This window comes from Chrysemys picta, chromosome 18, assembly GCF_011386835.1.
Source record: "Chrysemys picta bellii isolate R12L10 chromosome 18, ASM1138683v2, whole genome shotgun sequence".
In the NCBI taxonomy this organism is placed as follows: Eukaryota; Metazoa; Chordata; order Testudines; family Emydidae; genus Chrysemys; species Chrysemys picta.
The window spans coordinates 16,396,585-16,413,482 of NC_088808.1; the positions used below are offsets into that span (position 1 = coordinate 16,396,585).

The 16,898-nt window shown below is 43.8% G+C and overlaps 1 protein-coding gene across 2 annotated transcripts in view; it reads left to right on the forward strand.

The window, feature by feature from the left end:
* NTNG2 (netrin G2) overlaps positions 1-16,898 on the forward strand; it is a 70,723-nt gene that overhangs the window by 15,608 nt on the left and 38,217 nt on the right. Inside the window, exons 2-3 of one of the 2 annotated variants that reach the window (XM_065572252.1) lie at positions 12,139-12,289; positions 15,175-15,818. In XM_065572252.1, the coding sequence (XP_065428324.1) occupies positions 15,244-15,818 (575 nt within the window). In that variant the 5' untranslated portion in view covers positions 12,139-12,289; positions 15,175-15,243. The remainder of the gene's footprint in view (positions 1-12,138; positions 12,290-15,174; positions 15,819-16,898) is intronic. The other variant, XM_005293297.4, reaches the window with a different exon arrangement.

A 16,898-nucleotide genomic window follows, 5' to 3' on the forward strand; every position in this document is an offset into this window, starting at 1 on the left:
TTTTTTGGTGAATTTACTATTCACCAAAACAGTGTCACTAATGCCTGGTAGTAACAACTCTGAAGTCCAAGATGGCCATGAATGTGTGTTAATACTTTGCCTTTTAAAGAATATAATAGCTATGTAATTTTGCTGGAATATTTCTTACATAAGAGGCAAATGGAGTACATGCTAAAGTGCCATACACAGGAGCCATCATACTAGGCCGAAGGGTAAGAGTGGTGGTCATTCATTTCTCCATCATTTTGATATGAGCTAAGTTCCCTGCATGAAGGTTTGCAGAGAGAATCCCTGCCAGCCTTTTTAGGAACTCCACATCACTTCTCAGCTCACCACCCCTACCCCTTTCCACCCTTACCCCTGTGTTCTGCCCTCCCCCATTCAAATTATCTAGGCCTTTTTTTACATAATAAAATATTAATGTCAGCATAGACAGTCTCTCTGCAAAGGCTGCATGTATTGAGCTTACGAGGCGTATAAGCTTTTAAAGAGCAGGACACTTTTCCTACTTCCTAAGCATTTTCTTAGTCCTGAATCAATAATGCACTTACTATTCAGTATGTGGGTCATTTTTATTGTGTACCTTCTCACGCTGTGTGTGCATGTGTGCACGCACACACACATGATTTCTCTCCATAGCCAGATCCAGACCCCAAATCTGTCAGGGGAGTGATTGGGGACAGAGGCCAAGAAGCTAACTCTTGGACACAAGCGTTAGGGAAGGGAAGAGGGGAGGTAGGGTAGGAATAATTCTCCTCAGTTCCTTGTCAATGCAAAAAGAGGGAAACATGAATAAAGAGGTGCTGAGAACATTGAGTTAAACCTCCTTCGGCTTCTTTCAATGTATACATATATTTGTTTCCAATACGGTTTCTGATCACTTTGCTCCCTGTTTGTTTGGAGGATCTTGGACTGTAGGTCACCCTGTTAATCCACAATCAAACTCACAAAAACAAATAGTCGCTGCTAGCAATCCTGTGTCTGAGCTCTTAGCCTGCCCGTGGTGGGTTAGGTGGGTAAAGAGGTAAGGTGAGGCTGTAGAGGGGAAAGGACTGTATCCGATGGTGATGAGATTATCCGTTCAGAAAGAAGGAGCTGTTCAAAAATTATTCCCTGAAAGCTGGGGCTGCGTGTGATGCATGTATGTGCCCGGTGCAAAGAGGAGATTATCTTCTTAAGAATGGAATTTTCAGCACAGAGAACTGTTAACCCCTGCCTCGCCAATGCATAGTCTATACCTCTGATGATGTGGGGGAAACACGAACTGCATATCTTTGAACAATCAGCAGACCCAGGGCCAACTTTGGGGCCCCCAAAGCTGCAGCCCAGCTATTCAGGGCCCTAGAAATACCAGTGTCAATCTTTCTTTAAAATAAAGTTTCTAGCCCTTTTTACTATGAAGATAAATGGTTCACTAGGGTTGAAAGTTTACATCGTAAAGTGTTGTCGTGACACTCCACCCACATGTAAATTTCTAGGCAGTGTGTCCTAGTGGGTAGAACACTGACCTGGGACTCAAGAGACCTGGGTTCTGTTCCCAGCTCAAACACTGGCCTGCTGGGTGACTTTAGGCAAATCACTTCACTGCTGTGCCTCAGTTTCCCCCGGAGTAAAATGGGGATGATCCTGCCCTCCTTTGTAAAGCACTACATTGGAGCTGTGACAGACCTGTCAGCATGTTGATTAAACTCCTTGTGTCACTGGGATGAGTGCAGATTTAAGATGAAAGGGTTTTATTCTGTACCCAGTCCTGTGATGGCAGAAACATGACAGTCCAGCTTGGACTATGAAGACTCTCAGTCACTCCTTTATTGCCAATGGGGAGAGCAAACTCTCTGTCTTAGCTAGCTCAGTTGACCCTGGAACCATGCGTCATATAACCTTGGCAGGGTCAGTTCACCTCTTTATCCTAATGAGGTGGACGTTCTGAGTTCTAGGGAATGTTGTCTCTTGGTTAGAGCAGGAGCTGAGATTTTAGGGTTCTGTTACCAGCTCTGACCCTGACTCACTTTATTTAGGCCAGTCACTTAAGCCAGATTCTTCCAAAGTGGCCTCTGATTCTTGGAGGCTTCAATTTTTGGGTGCCCAGCTGTAAACCTTTTAAGGGGCCTGATCTTCAGAAATTCTGAGCACCCAAAAATCCAGCTGAAATCAGTAGGAGCAGTGAGTGCTGAGCGACTCTGAAAATCAGAGCCCAATGTGTCTTGAGCTGGATATCCAAGATCAGGGGCTGCTTCTGTAACGTTGGGCCTTAAGTCTTCGGGACCTCAGTTTCCCCATTTGTAAAATGGGTATTGTTCCAGTCTACCACACAACTGTGTTCATAATTACGAAGCTTAATTCATGTTTGTAAAATAGTTAGAGATGCTGGGCTGAAAAGAGTGCACAGTATTATCAGCAGTAACAGTCTAATACCACTGGACTATAATAAAGCACTAACAAGATCCTTCTAGAATTCACAAGATAATAGATTGGAGGCGGGGGAAAGGAAACGAGTAGCCTGGAAATATAGGTTGGATCTTTTCTATTTCTTTCCACAGTAAGACAGGCCCAGGGGAACACATGGGACTTGGATGAACTGCATGCTGTTGACTGAATAAGTATATCTGCTTCAAGCCAAAAAGGGGTGGGAAGCAAGATGTCTTACTAGACATATCCCAGCTTACGATTTCTAAGGGCTGTTTTGTTCAGACAGTGGTGTCTGTTTCTGCTGACTCATGGTATCCTGAACAAGCACACAGACAAAATGTTTCCTAATGCCCCTTGCTGAGGAGTGACCTTGCACTCAGACAACCTTTGATTGGGAAGAAATAGAAAAAGAAATGGGGGGGGGGGGGAGGGAAATAGGGAAGAGTGCAATCAATTGCCAAAACCACAGGAGCGGGGGAGGAGAGAGTGACATTAGGGTGAGCCAGAATTAGAAGCGCCTCTGTACAGGGACCCCATTTCTACCATGTTAATAATTCATACCAGCTCTGACTTTTCTTACCAACAAACAGGAAACAGCTTGTTAGTAAGGACATTTTCCCCCCCTTTGCTTTCTGTGCCCTGAGATGAGCCCCTGGTGGCTAGTGCAGAGGTGAAAGGGGATGTGGGGAAGGCAGAAAGTATGCAAGTTATGCTGCCCCATCCTTCCCACCCCTCATCTGCCTCTCTTCCCTATCGCTGTCACCTTAAGGAGAAGGCCAGACACATTCCTACGAGGATGAAACTTCTAAAATGTGTCATGTAGTTGCTGACATCTCACGAGAATCTTTTCCCATGTACATGGCCATTTCCGAATTTCTCCTCAGAACGTTTGTTTAACATGAAAACAAATAAGAAGGCAATTTCTCCTCCATCTCCAGCTGTGCAGCTCAGGTTTGCTCGCTTTTAGGAAGCAAGTGAGGCTCTTATAGCTACAAGGTCATTTACAGGTGCACCTACCAGACAAGGTTTTCTTGTATTTTGCCCCCACCCCTCATCCTTACAGTAGAGTTGGATGGAAAATGGTAAGTATCTTCCCACAATTTGGAAGGAAAGGAAGAAAGCTTTGGGGTTTTTGTTTGTTTTTTTTTCCCCAAAAAAACTTGCAGATATTTTCCATTTTTCCCCTCCCAATGGAAAAACTGGATAACTTTAAGAAAAGGACAATTTGCCACTGAAATTTTCATTTAGGGGAAAAAAGGCCTTTTTCATAAGAAGATTTTGAATGAAAAAATTCAGCCAGCTCGGCACACACATGCACTGCACACAGCCCTGGCTTCCATGTAATAATTTGTGAGCAGCTTCGTCTTTCCAAACCGATAATCCCATCACAGTCTGAGATAGCCTCAGTCCCTTCCATGGCCTCATTATCCACCTAACCCAGCCAGGGATAGGAGAGAGGACACAGAGTCAGCACCACCATGCTCTAATTCTATAACCTCACCCAATTCCCTGCCCCCAAACACTCCCCCTTGCCTTTAAGAGCATCTCAGATGATACCAACATAACAATTTCGTTGAAGTTTTCAGAAGTCAGATAGCTTAGACTCATTTCCTTCCGAAAATCTTGTGGTGCTAATCTTGGCATACATCATGTGTGTATGATAAATGAGGGAGGGAGAGTTAGCTCGTGCAGAAGTCTGAAACTGGTCTATGGAGAGCTGGCCGGTCATATGGTGCTGGATCTTCATTTCCAGCTGCTAAAATGCATTAATTTAACTAGAGGGTTGCACACTTTGTTGCGTCTGTAGACTGAGCTCACTGCGCACACCAGGGGCTTCTTGCATCGCTCTATCCCCTCCACACCCCAAGCTCCCTGTGTATCACCCTCCCATCCCTGCCCCTCTATTTCAGGAACTCTTTGCAACCTCTGTCACCTCCTCCCCCAGGCTCTGTGTGCTCCCTTTCCCCCATCCTAGGGGTTCTGTGCCCCCCACCCATTCCCCTCTTTTACTTTCTGTCTGGGAGATAGTCTAATGAGGACACGCTGAATGACTGTGGACAAAGATGAAACGGGGGGGCATTATGATGGAAGATGTTCGTGGCTGCCATCAACCAGCTCTTTGATCTCTAGACAGTTTCAGAGCTGGTTAAAGATAATGGGTGTGCTAAACAGATGGTAGGGGCTGTGTCCCCCTCCCCCCTTCCAAATTTTGGAACCAATTGGATGCAGCGTTCCAAAGTTATTGCATTACATCCAGCCAAGGAGAGAAATGCCATCAAGTTGAGCATAGGGGTTCACCTCACTCAACCAAAAATAAATTACTTACCTAATACTCCTGAGTTATACAATTTCAGCTAGATGAGTTTCGAGACCAATATAGTTAAGATAGTCCAAAAACAGGTAAGTAAGGTAAGACTTTAAAGATGTCTTGCACCGGACTCAATACACCTCTACCCCGATATAACGCTGTCCTCGGGAGCCAAAAAATCTAACCGCGTTATAGGTGAAACTGCGTTATATCGAACTTGCTTTGATCCGCCGGAGCGCGCAGCCCCGCCCCGCCCCCCTGGAGCGCTGTTTTACCATGTTATATCCGAATTCATGTTATATCGGGTCGCATTATATCAGGGTAGAGGTGTACATGGCTCAAGATAGCAGAATTTCACTTGGCTGTCACTGTTAGGTCATGCTTTCTGACCTGATTCAGAATGGTGGTATAAGACCCAGTCCCAGTTCGTACTGGTTTAGCTACTTCTGTTTCAGGCATGTGTTTTGATCAACTGCACTTTTAAAAAGGGCAATGATTTGAAGACTATAGGTCTTTCAAGTCTTCTAGCACTATCCAATACTTGATGGTTCAAAAGAAAAAGTAAATATTCCCATGATGCACTTGGGTGAATTGGGCAACTTTGTACAGGGGGTGGGTGGAAATACTGCAGAACTATTTGTTTAGTATGAGAGAGGTTCACCACATATACGTGTTAGATTACTTTCAAGATTCCAGATGTCTCTGTTGGTGAGTTATGCTGCTTGCCAGCTGTTAGAAATAATCTCTGTAAATTAATTATAGCTGTTTCACCCATCTCTTCCCTCCCAAATGTGTGAAGAGCAAAAACTAATTGTCAGTGAAATATTTCCATTTCTCTGGGAATTCCATCCTGACCACTGGCAGATTATCAGTTTATGCCCTGAACCATGAGATTTAGTTACCTACAAATGTTATTTTTGGTTATAAAAATCACCTTGTACTTTCTTAAATCCAGATACAACATTTGACCCTATAAGTCAAAAGCAGCAAGAATAAAAATATTTAAACAGGCTATTTTAAAATAAAAATATTTAAGCAGCTGGTGTATATTCATATTTTTTATTTGTCTTTTGAAAAAAAAGTTTTTTAATCAAAACCAGCCGACGGTAGTAGAATAGTTTTTGATGTAAGGATCTCTGAATTTGGTATTTGTTAACTATTCATTTTCTAAGATTGTCCTTCATAGAGCTGAGTGAATACCTGATTTTTCAATTCAGGGTCTGAACTAAAACAATTAAAAAAAAAAAAAGTTCAAACGAAAACTGATTATTTTTCATTGCCAAAATGAAAAAAAAATTTCATTTGGGGCCAAATGAAATATTTCCTTGGATCTGAAATGAAATTTGTTGTTGTGTTTTGGGGTATTTTATACCTGTTTTTCAAAATGAAACATTGTTTCAAAATGAAAAGTCAAAACATTTCATTTCAAAATGGACGAAACCACCTATTTCAGTGTTCTTGGAAATTTAAGAATTTCTTTTTTGGCTGAAGCTATTCACTGATTTCACCCCAAATTTGTGAATAGTTTTGGTGCTCCAGAGACTGCATATTTTGGCAAATTTAGTATTCACCAAAAAAATAAAATTAAATAAAGATGGCCAGCTAAAACTTCATTGCAAAAATCTCTTATCATAGAATCATAGAATCATAGATTATAGGACTGGAAGGGACCTCGAGAGGTCATCGAGTCCAGTCCCCTGCCCGCATGGCAGGACCAAATACTGTCTAGACCATCCCTGATAGACATTTATCTAACCTACTCTTAAATATCTCCAGAGACAGAGATTCCACAACCTCCCTAGGCAACCTCCCTATCTGCAACTCTGATGCTGAATTGGAATCCCCGAGTCTCACAATTCCCATTTTGGGGGGTGGGATGAGGAACTCAGATAAAGGAAAGTCAAGCCCAAACTTGTTACTAAAAACCAAAGCTTCTCCTGGGCATTTGAAGCTTCAACAACAAAAAGAGAAAGTTGGAGTTTTTGTTTTAAACACTGAAGTTATTGTTTGGGAAAGGGGACAGATTGATTTCCCCTGCAACCAAAGTTCTCTGTTTTCTCCACAGAAGAGGGATTGCACAGGCAATGGCAGTTAAGACTTCCTCCTTCGCCAATCTACCTCAGACCTGATCGGGGGGAGAGGAGGAAAACCATCTGTATGGATGATGGAGTTCAGGTTCCATGGCCCAACTCCGTGTTTTGCTCTCTCTGTTGAGACTGCCAATTGTGTTACCAGTTATGGTAGATTTTTTGTGATCTCTGCCTGCTAGGAACTGGCCTGCGACAAACTTATTGCGCAAAGGCCACCCAGTGCTAACAACTGTTGGTTGTTCACTATCGACCTGCACCAGCTCTGAACCAGTGGTCTAGAGAGGGAAGTTCCCATAATCCAGTATTCATTACCTTGATTTATCCAGTCTTCCAACTTTCTCCACCACGCATTGTTATAATCCTCCGCAATTAGGGTTTTATAATGAAAGTGCTAAGAGAACCTTCATCAGAATGGAGGTCAGAGGCCTTATTCTAATTACAGGTATATGACACCAGAAGCCAAATTCATCCCTGGTGTATTTACATTGAGGCCAATGGAGTTTTATTTTGCCCTACTTACCACGTACTAGATGCACAATTAATGTGAGGCTCCATACCTAACTCATGGGGAGGGGGGGAACAAAGATCTGCATTAGGACCTAGCAAAGGCAAATCACTCCTTTGCCCCTGAAAGGGGACAGAAAATAAAAGGAATGATGTTTGGGTGCCTGTCGAACACGTACAATATAATCAGCTGCTGTGAAGAGCACTTGGGGTTGGCAGAATATTAGTGGTGATAGGGCCTCTAATCCTAGGATTAATCTGGGGAACTCGGCTAAGTGTAAAGAAGAGAAACAGAACATCAAATGCACTGGAATGATAATTTCTGCTTTATCCTGCAGCCTCCTAGACAAACAAATCCAACTTTGTGCTTCAAAGAAAAACAATAACCAACTGTATTAAATATAATACATCTCTCTGTGCTTGTGAGCATATGTGTGAGAGACAGAATGTTGTTATGGGCACTGTTTGTTTAAACCTTTCCGCAGCAGGAGCGGGCACGGTAAATACACAGGCTGATTCATTAGTGCTCCTGACCATCTGCTCCTCAGAGCTTGGAGCGGAGGCTGAGCTCTGACTCCACAGGTCGGGTCAGAACGGGGTTTGACAGCAGTGAGGTTAGAGATTTACACATCTCCTGTGGCTGTTGGGTGTCAATCTTCTCAGTGATGGACAGGTTGCTTGCATTAGGGGCGGGAGGAAAGAGGACTAAAAGACACCCATGGTTCATCAGAGCACTGCTTGATACAGTAGAATGTGCCTTTGTAATGTCTCCTGCTCCTTGTGGCACTAATTGCAGGAAATAGAGTAATGAGGTGCAAGTGAATAATGTCTACGGTTGCCTTTGCAAGATCTGAATGAAATTTGATCCTAACTTAAGCACTTTGTTGCTGTCCTAGGCAAAACAGGGACTTTGTAGACTAATCAGCTAATCTTTAAGATGGAAATCAAAGGCAGGGTCATATGGCACCCTACTAGAAGCATAAGGAGCTCTCAAGTGTGTCATAAGGTCCTTAAGACACCTGAAGTGCAATCAGGATGGGCTAGTGGTGTTAAGGTGGGGGAGGATTGCAACCTTGTAGGATTGGGGGTGAATTTAAGCTGCAGTTATCTAGCCACCAATATCCACTGGAGGAGAGGAGGAAATTGCATGCAGACTTCCAACTGTGCCCACCTCTGAAATTGCCCCAAATTGAAAAAACTTAAAGGCCACAGAAATTCTAATTCCTCTCAGTGATATTTTTCCTGCAAAACATAAGTGTGTCCTACCAAAACCTCCAGTTGTGTCCCTGATAAACCAAGAATCTTAGATTAGTATAGCTATCAATCAATAAAAAGTCCCTTTGCAACTTGCTTTAATTAGTCCCTGTTTTAATTTAGAGTTATCTTTACCTGCTTCCATAAACGGGCTCTGATCCGGAGCCTTGTGTGTGTCAAATTTGCCCATCTGTTGTCAGTTGTCCCTAGCCCTCACTACTCTTTTCCTCTGGGCTTGATCCTGACAGGTGCCAAGCACCCGCAATTCCCATTAGCTTCAGCGGGAATGATGGGTGCTGAGCACCTCATGGAATCAGGCCCAAATATTGAAACACTGCCAAACCTCTTCTTTTCTTGCTGTCAGCCTTTTGTCACTTTACCTATGGCCTTATCGTGTTCACTTTGAAATCAATTGGAGTTTTGCCACTGACTTCCAAAGGAGCAAAGTCAGACTTTAAGTCAGGTTCCTTCTAAACCTGCAGTTGATGTCAGCCGCAGTAGGTATGACTGAAATGCCTTTCATCCTAGTCCCTCTGTACCACTGGTGTTTGCCGTACTTGCAACAAAATCTGACACCCCCCCCCAACTCTGAGGTTCTTGCTGTGTGTGTGTGTTGGTGTTGTAACACAGGTCTAGATTGGGGTGGGGGGGGAGGAAGAGAGATCTACAGAACACTGAGGTTTGTTTTATTTGTCAAACAAATGCATTTTCATTTAAAATTGTCCTATTTTTCTAACAAAATCTTTCAGTTTTTAAAATTCAAAACTTTATTTCAAGGACCAATTTTAGTATCAAAATGTGATTTTTGTATTGAGGCAAAATCTTCCATTTGTATTGGTCGAATTTCTTTACTATTATAGTACTTATTTTGTGCAAAGCAAAATTTGTGCCCCCATAAAATGGCCGTGTTGACAATAATCCTAGCAATCTGACCCTGGAAGCAAGACTATTACACCTGCACGGGGTTCCACTGACTCCAGTCACGTTGTGTGTGCCGCCCCAGCAAATCAGATTGCAGGAACAGGACCATAATTAATAATATTTCACAATAAAAGTGGGGTGGCACGAATATTTGTATTTTTCACAGCCCAGCTCAGAGGGTGTTTGATTTTTTTTTAAATATAGTGTTTTTCCCCAACTAGGCTGTTAGTGGTTTTCTGTTTTGTTTTTTTCCTGGCATGGAGATCCACAGAGGGCTACATTTGTATTTTTGTGCAGCTTTCATCGTTCACAACAGATGTCTAGCTTATTTAAAACATTCAACATCTTAACAGTTAATAAAGTAATTTCACCTACAAAAATATATATACTTTGTGCTATAATACACAAAAGTGGTTTATCTGGCAGAAAAGCAAACAACTTCCCCTCTTTATTAAAGGCCAAATTCTGCTCATATAAAAGTCAATTGCAAAATTTCCACTGACTTTACTGGAAGCAGGAGCAAGCCCTAGAAACTAACGGGTTTTGTAGAGTTCTAGGGCTTTTTCATTTTGCGTCCAGATTTTTTTTTATACCTTTCATCTCCCTTCACCCCAGTTGAATAACCAGTCCAGCTCCAGTCTCTTGTATTTATATTCTTTTATCTTGCCAGACTTTAATCTCTTTTTTCTCAGCTAGCCTCTCAATAAACCTGTAACTGGTTCTCTGACCTTCATGCCCTTACTCCTCTTGGTATTTCAATTCCTAAGCAGTTTCATGTCTGATGCACAAGGTCATCTGCCTATCGCTCACTAACTTGGATCATGTTCCCTCTCGATGGCTATGGTCTGAGGACTCAATTCTGCAAGGTGTTGAGCACCATCAACTCTAGTGCACTAAGCTCCACATAAGAGTTTCTCAGCACCTTGCAGGATCAGACCATAAGTGATGCTTTCAGCCCCAGAGGGTAATTTTTAGAGATGGATCCCAAACCCTGGAACCAAACATCCTTACATTTGGGGTAAATATTTATCAGTATTTGAACATTGCAGCAGGCTCCATCTCTATACTGGGCTGAAGCAAAACCTTGGATCTGAACTCACCTGGACTTTGGGGAGGTTCAGATCTGGATTTGAACAAAGTTACCTTAACCCATTTCTAGACAGTTCAGGCTCTCAAGAGGATCTTCTAGAAATAATAGCACAAGAGTGCCTCTAATTGGTCAATGTAAAAACTGTACTCAGATTAAGCTATTACAGTTTGCTCTGCCACCTTGGCGTGTGGTCTCACAAGCTAAGCAGGGTATCATATCATTACACAACAGAAAAAATAAGTGACCAAAATACAGCATGCAAAAAAATAGGAAAATGGAAACATCAGATTGCCATGAGAATAATCAAGCCAGCCATGAATGGTAGTATGTGACTTGGGGTGGGGGTGGGGAAATCAAATCAGCTCATTTAAACCTTTTATATAGAAAGTGTAAATATCTTGCATCCTCAAAACAATCTGCCTAGGGTTTCCTTGCATGCATGAGGGAACAGATACTGAAATAATACCTGGAATTGTTTCAATATCACTTTAACTGATCTTCCCAGAACCAACAAAGGAGCCAAAGGATAGCCACCTGCTTCTGCTCTTCCCCCTCCTCCATACTGAGCTGCAATCCCCCTACCATTTGGAAATTTATTGAGCATCTCAAGAGACAGAACATCTTAATGAGCTTAAAAAAAATATCACACACACACACACACACTTCATTACAGGAGAAGAAGGGAGAGAGTCACTACCTTTGTGACTTGCTTGATGACTATTATGAGGTTGTACCCAACTAGTGGTGAGTCAACTCATACAGAGTGCCCCTCTCATGGCTGGGCATGACATAGCAATTCTCCCCTCTCTAGCAGCCCCTACAGATAGTTGCTGTAGCCCTGTGGTGGGCTGTCTCTTTTCATGACTCAGCCCTCCAGCCAGATTGCATTTTAGTCCAACCCTTATAGTTTAACAGAAAGTCCAACAGAAATAAATGTCTAATCCCTCCATCCAGTCTGCCACCATCAATCCTGAGTCCAGTGCATACGCCCCTTTTCTCAGGGCCCTCAAAAGTCCTCATCCCCTTACATCAGGGACTTCACACCACCTTCCCCTGTGGCTGATAGGAGAACCCAGGCCTGCCTTCTTCACTGGGTTCCAGTCCAGAGACCCTAAGACTAGCAGTCAAGGCTCACTCCACCAAACTGCTTAGTGCCATCTCTTTTCCCTGCAAAGCTTTTCCCTAGGGTCTCTCGACCCTGCAAGAGTCATCTTGTTCCTTCTATGCCCCTTCCTACCCTACCACCAGGAGAGTGACTATAGAGTTACTTCCCTCCCCTACTGCAGCACCCTTCTCTTTTAAACTTCCTCTGTTTGCATCACCCAGCCCCTCCCCAGCTGGGTTTCATCATTAATTAGGCCTGACCCACCCTCCAGGTGCAACCAGGTGGACTAATTGGCCTCTACAGCCCACATTAACCCTTTCATTACCTGTGTGGGGTAGGCACCCCATCACTCCAACCTCCATCTTCTCGCATGTTCACTTTTCTTTAAACTATGTCTGCACATGTCCTGTTACAGCATTTAATGTGGAATTAATAAACCTTATTGTATCTTCTACAGCTAGACTGGGCCCTGCACTGGGTACCCATTATGGGGCATAAGGTGAAATATGGACATCCTTCACACCCCTGCGTGGGCTATGCAGACTTTGGGTTCAGATGTATAGGAGTAAGCAGGCTACGCATCCGCTACTCCCCTCCCTTCAGAACAGGTGTGTGGGACGTGGGTAGAGCCTTGCTCCTCTTCCTCCTGCCCTAAACACACCAGCCCACACCTGAGCCAGCGAGATGGGTGTCCTAATTTGCTGCTACCCTATCCCAGCAGTAAATTGCTGCCCCCTAGAAGAAGGAGGAAGCAGGAAGAGAATGGTGCTTGTCAAAGGCCCCTTTCTTTTCTTGTAGTGCTCCCGGGGCAAGACTGTTGTGTGTCACTCCATACAAAATGCTTATACCATGTATGTTTCTGTTTTGCAGTGATTTCATTGGTGCTGTTTTTGCATATTCTGTTTTCTCTTGCATTGTCCATATCCCTTGTTATGTTTTGACTGTGATGTTCTTTCCCCATGATGTTTGACCCCTGCGTGAACCTGCCTACTCACTACTTAGAAAAGAAGCCTCTCTAGGGAAAACCCAGAGGAAAGTGATCCTCTGAGGCCTAGTCTACACTGAAAAGGCTTGCTAGTAAAGCTGCAGCAGAAAACCTTCCCAGTGCAGATGCAGCTTTATGGGCAAAAGAGGGCTTTTGTCAGCATTGCTTACAGAGATTCCCTAAATGAAATAAATCATGCTGGCAAAATCTTTTTTTTTTTTTTTAAACCAGTATAACTTGTGTCTGCAATAGGCATTTGCTAGTGTAGAAATGTTGTTAAAACAAACAACATCCCTAAAGGATATTAGTAAACAGACAAAAGTTTCTAGTGTAGACCTGGCCTTAGTGGCACTTTCCCCTCTTATATGGCTTACCCTTGTGTTAAGAGGCACTTTGCTACTGTTTGTGCCGTCTTTCAGATGAGAAGCAAAACCAAGGTACCAGGACTATTACCTTTTTGTTTGTCCCAGTAAGATAAATTAGCTGTCTTAGACTCAGACTTTAAGGCCAGAAGGGACCATCGGGATCATCTAGTCTGACCTCCTGCATATTGAGGTTCTGTGGCCTGCACCTAACTCTTAACCTCTGGCTGAGTTACTGAAGTCCTCAAATCATGATTTAAAACTTGAAGTTACAGAGAATCCACCATTTACTCTACTTTAAACCAGCAAGTGTCATGGTTTCATGATGATTAAGTTGTGAGCGTACTGCAGCAGAACAATGCCATAAGTTGTGTCAACATATGAGAATGACCCAATGCTAAATTTCTCCTACAGTTTCAATTGGATGTGCGTTTCTTCATTTTCCATCAGACACTTTCATATAGTGCTGCTCATTCCATCCAAAAGGTGCCTGCATTTCAGTAATGAATGCAAGTGATTCCTCATTATAGAGAGAGGGTAGGGAGTTGGATGATTGCTCTATATTATATCTTAAATTATATACCAGAATGCTATAAATATATATAGATGTACACATACACACACACCACAATGGAACATAAGCCTTACCATATGGGATTAGGTCACTGGTACATCCAACCTACTAGTGGCCAATGTATTTTTTTCCTTCAAAGGAAGATGGGGAAAACCATCACAATACACTTGGCCAATTGTGCAGTGCTCTAAATTCGTACCTGACCTTTGTAAGTGAGTCTGAAGCATAGCATTGATTCCCCTTATTCTTCTTGCATAGCTGCAAGTGTTGTTAAAAGGCAATAAAATTATCCAGCCCCTTTTGTTTTAAAGATTAGCTGAAGTGTCAGTTTAATATCAAATGTCTTTTACCAGGAGAAGAGTTTGCTAATCTGATAATTTTGCTCCATCTCTATCGACTGCTGTCCTTCTGTGGTTGCAGCAGCGTCTGGTTCGTTACACACAGCTGTATTAAACCAATATTACTAAAGTTACAAAGTCAAGCACTCAAAAGTTAAGAAATGCCAGGATTAAGGTTGCCCGTGCAATGTGAATTCAACTCCCTTGGGCACGTGCATTATGACACAGTCTTTAATTACACAGGCAACCTTAATTCTGGTATTTCCTAACTTTTGAGTGCAACCTTAATAATGTTCCTTTATTGTAGGTTGTGGGTGAGATTCCCTATATTTAAAAAAAAAAACTGAATAAACAAATTCCATCACGTGACACCCACACAGTTAATCAGCAGGGCTGGAACCTTTAGTTCCACTGCACAGAACTTTGTCATGTGAGCTAATGGAGTCAATGCTAGCAATAGGGGATTCTCATCCACTCCGTGGGCCAGCACTACACAGGGATGAAACACACGCTTTGCCAGTGAGTTTCAGAGATATTTGCTGACAGCAGAGGAATGTTGGGTTTCCTCCCTGGCTTTGGAAGGGAATGTGCTCTAGTGGGCATAGACCCCAGTGCCTGCCCATTCCCACCCAAGCTTGACCCTTTCTGCTCCATCCCCTCCATCTTGTCCCTATCACAGTCCTGTCTCTTCCCAACCTCTGGCTCCTTGTCTCAGTCCCACTCTCCACTCCTCAGGCTTCTCATCCCAGTCTCCGTGCCCAGCCAGTCCTAGTCTCTCTCTCCAGTTTTATGTCTAAATCCCAATCCTCCCTCTCCCCCCTACACCCAGTTCCAGTCTTCCTGCCCTGTCAGTCCAAGTTCTCCTTTCCTGGCTCCTCATCTGATATGTCTCTCCCCTCCTCCAGTCTTGGTCTCATCCAGTCTCAGTCAGTGTTTTAACATGGGCAAAACACCCAACTTTTTCTCTTAGCCTCATTTTGAAAATGGCTGAACTATTTTGTCTGAAATTTTCCAAAAATTTCAGCCTGAGAGATACCCAGCATGTCAGATTTCATCCTGAAGGGTTAAAATTTGGTAACGTTATAAGCAACTGAAAACAGGATGTTGTCATGGGAAGTGTGGGCAGCCTGAATAATAGGTGGCACTCCCAGCCCCACGTTTAACAACACTAAGGGGCCTTCTTCTCTTATTATTGCTGCTACGCCTTCTTCTCTTATTATTGTTCATCTTCCAGGAGAACCCGTATCTGTGCAGCGATGAGTGTGACGCGTCCACCCCTGACCTGGCCCACCCGCCAAAGCTGATGTTCGACAAAGAGGATGAAGGGCTGGCCACCTACTGGCAGAGTGTGACCTGGAGCCGCTACCCAGAACCCCTGCTGGCTAACATCACACTTTCCTGGAACAAGAGCATTGAGCTGACAGATGACATTGTGGTGACCTTCGAGTACGGACGCCCCACCATCATGATGCTGGAGAAGTCCCTGGACAATGGGAGGACTTGGCACCCATACCAGTACTACGCGGATGACTGCATGGAAGCCTTTGGCATGCCAGCCCGGCGGGTCAGAGACCTCTCTACCACCAGTGCCAACAGGATCATCTGCACGGAGGAGTACTCCCGCTGGGCGGGCTCCAAGAAGGAGAAGAACGTGCGTTTGGAGGTGAGGGATCGCTTTGCCATCTTTGCTGGCCAGGACCTCAGGAACATGGACAACCTGTACACCAGGCTGGAGAGCGCCAAGGGTTTGAAGGACTTCTTCACCGTGACTGACCTGCGGATGAGGTTGCTGAGACCGGCACTTGGGGGCACCTACGTGCAGAGGGAGAACTTGTACAAATACTTCTATGCTGTCTCCAACATTGAAGTCACCGGCAGGTAACAGTTACTATATCTATTTTTGTCTCTCTTCTTGGAGGGATGGGGAAGGGGACCTTGTGTTAATATTAGAAAGAACCAAACTATATGTATTTGTCGACCCATTGGATCATCAACTTAGTATTTCTCCCCTTCCTCTTCACTCTCCCAATTCAAGACAATATCAACATTCGAGCAGATGGGTGGCATGTCCCGTAACAGGATTACACATGAGCCTCCTGAAGGGAGCGTGAGTCTGCCATGAAGATTTGCTGGGTCCCCGCACTCAAACACAATAGCCAATCTAGCAGCAAGAGCAGGGGATTTAAGAATTGGGAAGTGAGTGTTCTGAGTTCTATTCCCAGCTCTGCCACAGACTTGCTCTTTGTTCTGGGCCAAGTCACTCAGCTCCCCTGTTTCTCCAATGCCCCCCACCAATAAAATGGGGGTATTAATATTTATATTATTAGAGTGTTTTGAGGTTTAAATAACGTTATAAAGCACTTTGAAATGAAAATCAGCGTAGAAGTGCAGGAGGCTCTCTGGGCATGTAGACATAGGCTTTCCTTCAACCCAACCAGAGGGATGGCATGAAATATGCCAAAAAGTTGATCATCTTCACCCTGGAACAAGGGATGTCTCTGAATATTGGGTAAGTTTGAGTTAGGTCAACAGCTTCCTCCAACCCCTTCACTGATCTCCCTTCTTGCTAGCACTGCTGCACTTTTGCCCATCAAACTATCTGACCCCAAACCCATTTAGCAGTGCAGTCTATCAGGTAGCACAGTAGGTTGTTGGGAAAGGCCAAACACCCACTCAGATGTGACCAGAGATTTAACTGTGTTAATTCAAGGGATCACAAATAATAGATTCATCTCCCGGGCTAGAGGCCTGGAATAGCATCCACTGAGAATCTACTTTGCCCTGCAGCTCTATGCACACAAGTCTTCCTGTAACACCTCAGTCCTGACCTTCATTACCCGCTGCTATTATAGTCCTGAGCGCCGACACAGCTCTACCAATTCACCTCAGTCCTGACACCTACTTCGCTGCTATTCCAGCCTTTGGCCTCTCCTGAGGGAGGCATGTACAGACACACAG